Source organism: Poecilia latipinna, unplaced genomic scaffold (assembly GCF_001443285.1).
Source record: "Poecilia latipinna isolate Pla-1442-1.1 unplaced genomic scaffold, P_latipinna-1.0 Scaffold2699, whole genome shotgun sequence".
In the NCBI taxonomy this organism is placed as follows: Eukaryota; Metazoa; Chordata; class Actinopteri; order Cyprinodontiformes; family Poeciliidae; genus Poecilia; species Poecilia latipinna.
Window position 1 is genome coordinate 129,076 of NW_015115315.1, and position 11,654 is coordinate 140,729.

At 39.4% G+C, this 11,654-nt stretch overlaps 1 protein-coding gene across 2 annotated transcripts in view; it reads left to right on the top strand.

Moving 5' to 3' along the window:
• kremen1 (kringle containing transmembrane protein 1) overlaps nt 1–8,473 on the top strand; it is a 79,911-nt gene extending 71,438 nt beyond the window's left edge. Inside the window, exons 6-9 of one of the 2 annotated variants that reach the window (XM_015021000.1) lie at nt 587–919; nt 3,842–4,081; nt 4,586–4,670; nt 5,992–8,473. In XM_015021000.1, coding sequence (XP_014876486.1) covers nt 587–919; nt 3,842–4,081; nt 4,586–4,670; nt 5,992–6,151 — 818 coding nt within the window. In that variant the 3' untranslated portion in view covers nt 6,152–8,473. The remainder of the gene's footprint in view (nt 1–586; nt 920–3,841; nt 4,082–4,585; nt 4,671–5,991) is intronic. The other variant, XM_015021001.1, reaches the window with a different exon arrangement.
• The last annotated feature ends 3,181 nt before the right edge of the window (nt 8,474–11,654 follow it).

The following is an 11,654-nucleotide window of genomic DNA, read 5'->3' on the forward strand; positions in this document are numbered from 1 at the left end:
GCGGGCCGGATCCGGCCCGCGGGCCGTAGTTTGGGGACCCCTGCTCTAAACAATCAACAATGCAACAAGTTGAGGAACAATGTAAAGTGTCAGCTGTAGAATGCAACATCAACCGTTTCTTTTATTAAATGTGTCTGCATTGACAATAACTGCAATTATTCTCACAGTGTGATAACTTTGATTAAAATGCCACAGTTTCAGCATTTCACAGTATTTACACAAAGATTTAAAACAAAAATGCATAAAATAAACCGATTTCTAGTTTCTAGTTGTTTGTTAAATCCTCAAATAAATCAGTAAAAGTCTGAAATTATAATGCAATTCAACTCATGTCTGCCTGCAGCTTTCGCTACCAGCCTAAGAAAATTTATGTGGTAATAAAAAACGTTTTCATCAGGATTAAAACTGCTATTTAAATTATTTACCTATATAAAACCTTACACATCATGTTGATTTTTTCTTTTTTAAATCCTGTGCTGCCTTCTGAGTATCTCTGTTATCAGTTCATATCTGAACTTATTTCAGGATCAGAGCATCTTTAGAAATTCATTCATCTCTGACGTGCTTCGTCTCCTCCTGCCCTCAGTCCGGGTTGGCGCCTGTGGCGGGAACTACACGTCCCCCGCTGGAGTGATCTACTCCCCCGACTTCCCTGACAAATATGCGGCCAGCCGCGTTTGCTACTGGACCATCCAGGTCCCCGGATCCTACGCCATCCTCTTCAACTTCACCTTCTTCGACATCTCCGACCAGACCGACATGGTGGAGCTTCTGGACGGCTACACCAGGGAGGTGGTTGCCCGCTTCGACTGGCGCAGCCCGCCGCGGGGGCTGGTGAACATCACCGGAGACTTTGTCATTCTGTACTTCTTCTCGGATCGCACCAATCAGGCTCATGGCTTCGCTCTTTTGTACCAAGGTAAGATTAATTACTACTGCATCCTGTAAACCTACTACACTCTGTGTGCTGACTTGATAGTATTTTGTTCAGCAGTTTTAGTGAAGTTATCTCCTGTTAGCTCTGATGCTCATGAGGTACAACGATCAGTCATTTGCCTTGCAAATGTGGCTTTTATGAGAGACTAGCTCAAAGAAAAACATTGCATATTAGTTTACTTTGAAGTACACCACAAACATATAATGTCTAAAGTCAAATATATTGAATTTTTGTGATTTGGTTAAATTTAAAACTGTAGTTTTTGTTTGAGTCCAGACACAAAATCATAAAGATATGTTTTGTGGCAGGAAGATGAGTTATAAGTCAATTTAAAAATCAGAGAGTCCATCCTGATAGAAAAGTATGTGTGTGTATCTGTGTGTGAAGAGTGGCTTCATGGAACTGGTCAAATGTTGAATTGAAACAATATAATGACATAACTCAGTTTAAAATAAGATATATTAAATCGTGAAGTATATTAAATGAAGCCAACTACTTTCTCAAAAAGGATGTTGGAGGTTTTATGTTTGATTGAAACAAATGGTTTGAATTATGTTATCCAGCTGTTACAAAATAAGTTGTTCTGTTTTTTATAATTGTTCATTTTATTTTATATGTAAATATATTTTTTTTTATTTCCTGTTCTGTAAATGAATAATGTGCAAAAAGTAACGCATATAAAAGAAAGTTGGCAGGATCAAATAATTTTGTACTTCTACCTAAATCCTTTTTAAGTAAATAGTTTCTAAATATATATCATGGTATATGAATTGTGACTAAATTAAATTAAACTAAACCAAACTAAATCATATTGGCATCATCATACTGTGGGGACATGTTTTTTCTCAGTAGGTGCAGAGAAACAAGGTGATGGTTTTAGAATGGCCCAGTCAAAGTTTGGCTCTCAATACAACTGAGAACCTTGGAAAGATTTGAAAGTTCCAGTTCCCACATGCTGCAGATCCAACCTGACTGTGTTTAAACTTTTCTACAAAGTGTTGGTTCATAGGAATACGAATGCACTCCACACTTTTCAGATCTTACATGTAAAAATGTTGAAACCATGTTTTTATTCTCTTCCGTTTTGAAGTTTTGAACCACCTCATGCTGATCTATGACATAAAATTGCAATAAATACATCGGCATTCATTGTTGTAACATGACACAAGGTGAAAAAGTTCAAGTTCTGCGAAACCTTTCGCAAGGCGCTGTGGATCTCTCTCCGCAGCTGCAGATGATCCTGCGTGTCTGGATAAATTTGTTTTTCAAGGAACTTGCTCCATTGTCAGCAGGCTGCTTGGCTTTTCCAGAGTTTGCTCCCTGCTGAACCTCAAAGCAAATATGTTGGACAACTATGTACATAGTACTGTCAGTGCACCTTCTTATAATCCAATTTTACTGTGAAGAACAGCTGGGAAAACTGCAGTGAATTTAAAGCCACATGTTTTTGTTTTTTTTCCCAGACTGCCCTGCTGTGTTTTGCACAATTTCAATATCATGTTAATTTCCAAAGGGACGCGTAAATCGTAAGATGACATAACAAGGTGTAGGTGACAGGCTGACACAGAGCGATGCACTATGTTCCCGCTCCTCCCTCTCTGTCGCTATTTATATTCCTGTCATTTTTCTGCCTCGGTGGAGTTACACTGAAACAATATCAGGAGGTCAGAATCTCCTGACCTCTTCACAGGCGTGGCTCTTGTTTTCTTTGAGGCGTCGTGTAGCCAAGAAATAGAGACGCAATGCAGGAAAAGGTCACCCCGTAGAGTCAAAGCTTCTGTTTTGAAAGGCTGAAAGCAAACTTTACATCGATACAGTAGGTGAACAGAACAAGGAGCCAAGCCGAGAGAGAAGAAAGATCGTCGAGTTTGATTATCGCCACTAAATCCGTTCTGTATCTCCATGGTGGCAGGCTGGGAGGCTGGGCTGTAATTTCAGGGTAAACGCTCTCAGATGAGGATGGTGGTGCATTTCAGCTGTGACTGGGTTTGAAGCATGCCATTTTGCCTGCAAATGGGAAACATGTGGGACGTTCCGGGAACATCACACTCAGGTCGAGCGATTATGTGAAAAGTAGGAAAAATATCCCACGCTGCTTTCAAATCCGACCACCATTCATGGCGGACAGAAACGAGTCTTTACTTGTGGTTCCGGGTCTTTAATGAAGATGGTTTGGTGAGCTGTTGACTTCATGAGAGCAACTTCATCATATTCATCAATACATTATCAGTTTGAGGTACACTGGTAAAGACACATATGCATATTAAATACAGGATAAACAGATTTTAATTTTAAAGGTTTTCTACAAAAAATAGCTGCATCAAATTTAAAACAACATAATATTTGGTATTAAAAAGCAGAAACATGCAAGTTCTCCTGGTTCGACTGAAAAAAATCTAATTAAATTACAACCATTGATGAATGAAAAAGTACAGGCTAAAAATGTAAAATTAAACTTCTCGTTTTTAACTGGCACTTTACTAAATCACTCTGTACAGATGCAGTCAAAAATTTAACTACACTCAACCTTTTTTATCATTTATTTGAACTGTTGCTCTTTTACATGGTGTAATAATAATAATAATAATTATTATTATTATTATTATTATTATTATTATTATTATTATTATTATTATTATTATTATTATTATTCATTTTCAGAAGTTATTTAGCTTGTCCATGTGGGAAGCTGCCAATTTTAGGCAATTTTTGAAAAGCCTCACAGCTCTGAATTACTGTTAAAAATTGTTAGCACTAAATATTCACTCCTCCCTTTGCTGTATAATTTGACATCATCCTCCAGGCCATCAATTAATTTTGGGATTAGCTCATTCTCAAGAGGAAAATTTAAAATCTAAACATGCTGGTAGATGGTTTTAAAAAGCATATTCATTTTCTGTGCAGCTCTCAGAAGGCAGGACGCCAGGACTACAATTCCCAGAGGCTCGGATGAAAAAGAGCACAAAGACGCCTCCAGCACGCTGGGCCCTCAGCTGTCCAGCAGCGTCACCGAGGGATCCAACAGCACCGCCAACGGACGCACCTCGCACATCCTCTACGTGATCACGTCCAGCCCCGGCAAACCCGAGCACAACATGCCAGGTCAGTGGGCTGGACGCGGCGAGACCACCGGCCACAGCGCTAGTACGTTAACACCCCACCATACTCAAATCTAAGCATGAACTCTTCCCTCTGAAACTGTTCAGATCAACCTTTTTTTCCCACAGAAATGCTTCTGCATGTTCAGACCAAGTGTGACTCTACCTTAAAGTGCTTTTTCTACCTGACAATCACTCAGAAGTGAAGTAACTTTGAATTTCCCCAATGATCCCAACCAGACGTTTTGTCAAAGCAAAGCGCGGGCGTCCTGTGCTTTGCTGATTCCTGCAAACATTCCTCTCCCAGAGTCCCACATGCTTTGCCTCATCCAACTACCTTGTGTTTTCCTCAGCCAGAGGAGAACAGATGTGCGCTGATAATGTGTCACCATTTCTTGACAATTTGCTGGCTGAACACTGCAAACAGGTGTGCCAGCAGCGTTCAAATAGCTCTTCGCTTGCTAATTCTTCCAGCATGCTTGGGTTTGTTTTTGTTACTGTGACAGGATGTTTGATGTCTTGTTACTGAGTCGCTCCCTTTTCTCTGCAGTGTGGACCATCTACGCTCTGGCTGCTCTGCTCATACTGACGGTGGTGGCGATGGTGGCCAAGCTGCTGCTCCATGTCACGGTCAAGTAAGTATGACGATATTAGAACCGAGAGCCACCGAGCGGCAAATGTTAAACCCTTCATCTGTGATATTTCACTGCATTCCTGATGTGACATTTGCAGATTTCAAACCTCAGAGTGTAAAAAAGTTATATCTATGCGAAAAGTAGTTTCCAAAAGGTGAAGCATTCTGTGGAATCAAACCTCATAAGTGGTTTCTTTTTACCATGATGCCTTTCTACATATTAAAATCATACTAAGGGAAAACTGATGAAACACTCTTTAGGAGCACTTTAGCAGTACAGCAGTTCAGACGGAACTTTACTGAGAAGGAAATGCAACTATTTTAGATAAATTACAAACTGCAAGAGCTAAAAATCTGCTGCTAAATAAAAATGTAAATTGTACAGAGAAGAACAGGGTATTTATGTAATATGAAATATTAGCAATACATCACCTGCTTTCACAAACAAAAAGAGCAAAATTAGTAGCTAGCAGCAGTGTCCGTCCCGGATCAGACCATCCTAAGTCCATGTTCAGTATAAACACTTAAATCCGTCACCTTGAGCTAATTTAAAAAGTGATCTGACTCACTGTAACATCTTATGCTTCCTAAATCATGAAACATGACTCCTTGTATGCCTCTATTTTAATAATGTGTTTGTCAATTCTTTTGTTGTTGATTTTATTGTATTGACAAAAATGTGTAACCGACTATAGGTATTAAAAACCAGTAGTTCTAATGCAAGCACTAAAAAAAACGAGTAAAGAGTTTGCGGGTCACAAGTTTTGTATTGCTTACGGCAACTCAGGTCAATGTGGCCTGTGAGTGATTTCTGTGCTGCAAACAATGTGAACAGAATTAAACTGAAGACCTGACTAACGATTCTGATGTGTGATTCACAGATTCCTCATTTAAAGGCTTTAGGAATATGGGCAGCATTTAATCATCTCTAGCTCAAAATGTTCTGTTTTTACTGGTCAAATCTGAACTGCATAAAGAACAGAGGTTCTTTGAAATTTGGTTTTATTGCAGAGGATAAAAATAAATAAATAAATGATTTAAACTACAATGAATTCCTTACTTTACATCATTTTAACTGTTAGTATTGTAGATTTTTGATATAAAATTACAAAAGGTGGACAATTAAAGATCCAGTCTGAAGTATGTAGTGCCATCTAGTGGCTTAAATTGTGAACTCCAGTTGACCAGCAGGCAGCTGCAAATATTAGACAAAGATTAAACAAACTGTCAAAAATTCACATTAATAACAAGTACCAGAGGGTTTGTCTGTACTTGCTCTATGTTTAGTTTTTGTTTCATCTCCCGCTTATTATCTCCTCCAGGACGCCGAACATCCCGACAGTCAGCGGCTCAGACAGCTGCAGCCAGAGCACGGTGTCCTCCGAGCCATGGATCATCCTGTACCGGCCCTCCACCATCTCCCTCTTCAAGAAGAAGCTAAAGAACCACCATGGGGACCTCAGCCCTCTAGTGGGCCACTAATGCTGCTGCTGATGCTGCTCTCCACCTTTATCGCCGTCCACAAATATTCTGCTCAAGGGCCGTCGGATGACATGGCCCTGAGACAGTGAAATCCAACGAGGCGCTTCACTAATAAGCAAACGACTGAGTGACTAAAGGCAACTGACTCAGTGACTACAGCTTAAATGGCCTTTTGGCCAAAACAACAAAAAAGACAAGGCATTCCCATTCCTCTTAGCACCAAAGAAGGAGGGTCACACAGGGGCATAAGTGGCCACAGCAACAGAGAGGAGAGCTAAGAGACTGGATGGAAGAAGATCTAGACGCTCTTAACACGTAGGGGGCCATTTTCATCCATCGCAGCCGTCCTCAGCAATCAGCATACCTCTAAAATCCCTCCAGACTGCAGCTTCATCAGTGAAAACTCACACCTAAACACCTGCAGTCAAAGCTTAACAGTTTCACATAATCTCCTAACTGCCTCATACAGAAGAACATTTGCTGTCAAAAGCCAGAGTCGTTTTCCCTCCAAAGACTTGTATATGTTTGTCTTTTCTATTCTGTTTGCAAACACTAATCTTGAGCTTCTTTCTTTTTCTCCTTAATGTGTCTGACATGATAACCTGGGAGAGGAAATCAATAGTACACTGAGATGTCACAGCACTTTAGGTGCTGGTCAGAGTGAAGGAGAGCTCCCTCACCCACCTTTTGCTCCAACGTTTGGGTGGAGAGAAGAAGAGATTTGTTTTCTTCCTGACAAGCTGCCAGTTTGGGAGTCTTGGGAAGATCTGGGGGCTTGTTTTTCCCGCTTGGGCTGTGGGTGGGAGTCTTTCCGGTTTCATGGTGTTCAAGTGCCTTAAGGATCTCCTCTTCCCCTGCATCAGAGTCCACACATCTGTTTCTGTCTTTATATCGACCGGGAACCCTCACAGTCTTCAGAACCGATGCAGATATGAGGAGTGAGATTCCCAAGACAGGATTTCTATCTTTGGAAAAAATGCCAGATCTTGTGTATGAGGGGAAGCAGATCTGCCGCCATCAAGAAAGCTACTCTTCATAAAAACATATATTTTGTTTAATTTGTGTGCTCCTACTTGTAGTCTTGGACATTTACTGAACATATTGTTCACATTAACTCTCAGTCTTTTGATTACAGGAGAAAGGGGGTGAATATTGTTGTATATCCTATAATTCATTGTGGAAACAGAGATATTTATGACCACTCTTTGATTTTATTGTCTCAGCAAACCATTCGAGAGTCCCATCTGCTTTTATTTTAAACTTTCTCATTTGGCGAGCTCAAAAGTAGAACGCTTAGGCAGCATTGAAGTGTCTTGAGAACCAGCAGACTCTCGAGTTTTTGGACTTGTCACGCAGATTTCAGGCCCGAAAGGTTGAATGCAAACGGTATACTCAGAAAGTGCTCAGCGGTGCGACCCGCAAGCTAACGTTAAGTTTGCAGCTGTGATATATTAACCACTTCAGAAAGGTCAGAATCTACTATTGTGCCATCAGCAGTTGGTTTTTCCTGCGTGGGGTTGTGACGCCTGAGGTGGTTCCTTCACTCAATGCACTTGGTTTTCCTCGTACTTACAAAACAAAACGGTACTTATCCTGGCTTGCATTTAGATTATGGTAAAAATGAACCAAAATGACCTGATCAACAACCTGAGCACTTGAAGCAATGAGCAGATTCATGCAGGATCTGAATCAATTAAAAAAGAATAATGCACCTCTGTCTCCCAATTAGAACTTTGTAAAAAAAAAAAAAAGTGACTCAATGCTTTCTTGTGCTCATCTGCTCAGCTGCAGTCATTGCAGGATGTGAGCAGACGCCCCTGGGTCTGCGATGTTCAGAGCTGACCATGCGTGGAGAGGAGTGGGACGGGGAAATTAATGCGCTTTCAAATCAAACACAAGCTAACCAAATGTGACAGTCGGTATCTAACAAGGGTACATTTGTTTGGCTAGCCTGGTGAATTATGCAAACTCCCGTCTTCTGTCCCGTCCTCCAGTCGGTCGGAAGATTCCACGCTACGTCTCTTTCGGAGCACTCAAAAATGTCCGCATCGCCCCCCCTTCAGATTGTTGCAAATGTCCTGAAGTGCTCGATGACAGGAAAACAATAGCATAGGCCCTGTGGGAAACTGTCACAAGGGGCCAAAATGTTGTTTTCATCAAATTGTAAATAGCGAAATATAGTGAAATGTTAATTTATACAGTAAATTATTGTTATTTTGTATGTGAATGGGATATAATCTATCTTTTGTATAAGTGAAGTATCTTTGTAGTTTTATTTAATGTGTCCTGGTTGTAAATAAACACTGTATGCATGTTTCTTAAGGCTGACTTGTGTTTGTTTCTTTTTCTTTTTCTGCTCCATCATGATGATAAAACAAGCCTCATCTCATCACCAGATTCAGCGTCAGTCACCGAGAAGCATATGGGCCACAAATATCAGATCAAGCAAATCCCATTCCCTCGCAATCCATTAAAGCCTGTTGTGGGAAAAAAAAAAGGCAAAACTGAACATCTTTTTTCTTTTAATGGATCAGGGCTTCATTGCTTGCATGTTTGGGCATCTGCCCCAACTTCTTTTTTTTATTTTATATATTTTTTTTACTTTTTTATGAAGTTAGATACTTATCATTTATGTGCAATGATCACACACATCCATCGCACATTGAGGATTTGGAGAAGCAGCATGTGTGACCTGTTGGTTTCCCTCTGGGGTGAGGTGAAGCATGCGTGTTTTGGAGGGAACAGCAGGAGTCCAGCTTTATAAATTGAGCACCAAAAGAAGAAAACAGAGGAGGATGTGGGATAAGCTGGCACTCTGGAGATGATTTCTTAATTCATAAAAGGTGTTCCTGCATGCAATGTTTTTTTCACTAGAGGGTTGAGTTTGTTTTTGAAGAACATGTGTCTGCTGGTGCTTTATAAAACTTTGTAGCCAAATGTACACTGACAGAATTGTCCAGATCAGCTTTATTTAGAAAGCAATAACTTCAGATCTGATCAGAAAACTGTTATAAAACTGATTTTTAATCACATTTTTTATTGGTTAAATAAAAAATTGACTGCAAATACTACAGTAAAACATTACAGTAAAGTGTAAAACAATTACAAAAAAACACATAGAAAACATTGAAGGGAGTAATTCAAACTCTACATATATCAGAGTTTGAATCATATGGCACTTGTAAAATGTAATGTGTTCTGGTTTTCTCAGTTGTTGACTGTGTGGTGTCTTCTGTGACTTTTGTATTTTTGTGTTTTCATGATGCTTTGAATTGCCTTTTCATTAATATGTGTTATACAAATAAACTTGACTGATTGATTAGAGCCAAAGAAAAAATAAACATTATAAATATACAGACAGCAATATTAAAAACTAATTTTTCAAATTATTCAAACTTGCCGGGAAATTTAGTTATCGATGTTTTTTTTTTTCTTTTCCTTGGGAAACAACCAAGACCTGACACAGGTACTAGGCTTCCAGCTGGACAAGGACTCAAATCTATCTTGCTATGTCACACAGTGATGAGGATGAAATGGAGGTAAAACAACTCCTAAGCTCACACATGGAAAACTGCATCTAAAAGGCCCATCTTTGAGCCAGCAGGTCTCCATAGCAACCATTAGATGGTTCTCCTGCATGCCAATCAGGAGAAAGTACTTGTTGGCATGATGAGAGTAACAATGTGGAGTTTATATCAAAAAGTTGATTTATTTCAGCACCTAAATTCAACTGAGACACAGCTAACAGCTCAGGCACATTTAAGATGAGAAATTTACCTTAGATAAACAACAGCAAAAAAACATTTTCAATACGGAGGGGAAGACTTAATTAAAGTGTCTTTAGTGCCAGCCTGAAGGTTGTTATTTCCAAAAAGTGCTTTTAATCTGATGTACCTGATGTGTGATTTAATCAGATGAGACTTTTCTGTTCAGTTAGTTTCCAAACTGGGAGATGAGTCAGAAAATATGTTTTTAAGGTTGCTGTTGTTTTTAAGTTTCCAGTAATAGCCATAGAAGTTGATAATGTATTTCTCTCCATTTTATGTCTTGAAACACCAAAGGAACTTGGTCACAAGGAGATATTTTACAACACCGTCAGAACTGCTAAAAGGGGATTTATGCTGGCAATAATCACAACATTCTGTATTCCCAGCAGGGGGGATTCTTGTTTTTCCGATTGGGTACTTGTGAAATCCAACGTCCGGGTACAAAGGCATCACACCAAAAGAATGAGTCAGTTTCTGGTAAAACAAACCATCATCTGCAAAACATGTGCAAAAGGACCTCATCACCACTTGTAGGTATAGTGGAGGATCTGTGATGCTGTGGGGCTGAAAAAAAAAATTTGTTGGAAAAACATATTATCTGATCCAAAAGATGTATCTCAACCATCTCAGTTCACAGACCTACATCTTATAAGAAACTTGTATCGTGCCTCACATTCCTAAGCATCTGCAGAAATGGCCATCTGTTGGAAAACAAAATCCTCTTACTCCCTCTAATGGTGGCAGAATATAACAGCTATCTTTGTAACTCAGCTCTACAATAAAACAGTTGTTTCCATTCATTTCTAAAGCAGCCAGAGCCTATCCCGGCTGCAGCCTTTGATTTAGAAATTTTAAGCGGAGTTTCTCATCACTTCTCTGTGTCTCCTGTAAAAAGCCAGAGCCTGCAGCTCCCCTGTGGTCAGCCTTCCCAAAGCTGGGGAAAAGACTCCGCTGTAAGCGGATCCCTCTGAATCCAAGACGACAAGTAATTTAGGGAACAATGAGACAAAAGGAGGCAGTGTCTGGTTTCTGCAGGGATAGGAAAGTGAGAAGAAAGGGGGACAAAAGCTGCCCCTTTTTGCATTCAAAGAACTGGAGTCAGGCAGATTTGCAGAAGTTCCTTTTCTCTGAGATATTAGTCAAATATGTTTGGGGGGAAAAAAGTTCACAGGCTATGGAGCAACTTGACTATTTCGATCTGCTTTTCTTTTTAATATTGTCTGTGTCATGTTCTTCAATGGTTTATGAGTACATACCTGTTAATACTTGAGATTTTTGTTGTATTAAAATAGATTTATTTTGCAAGAAGTGACTAAAGTGCATCAGATTACAGATTTGCCTTCAAGGTACTACAAATTCTTAAGAACTTTTTAGGAAAATGTTATACGTGCTTACTGAAGCTTCCCAAAGATGCTACTGTCTAATAATAAAATATTTGGAAATAAAATCCTAATGTTTGTGCTTATGTTAATGCACTGCCTTCTGATTTTTACTTTTGCAAAAGTAAAAATCAGATGTTTGCTTTGTGGCACTTTGTTACCAGAAAATGCCCTCATCTCTTAGCAACAGATTGACAACAAATATTGTTATTGTTTTTTTGCTGGTAAATATAAAACAGGCTTTCGACATAAAAGTAAAAATCTGGTTTATACTTCGTGGCAGTTTGTTACCAGAAAAAAAAAAAGCTCATCTCTTAGTACCAAATTAATTATTGCTTATAAAACATAAACTCTTTT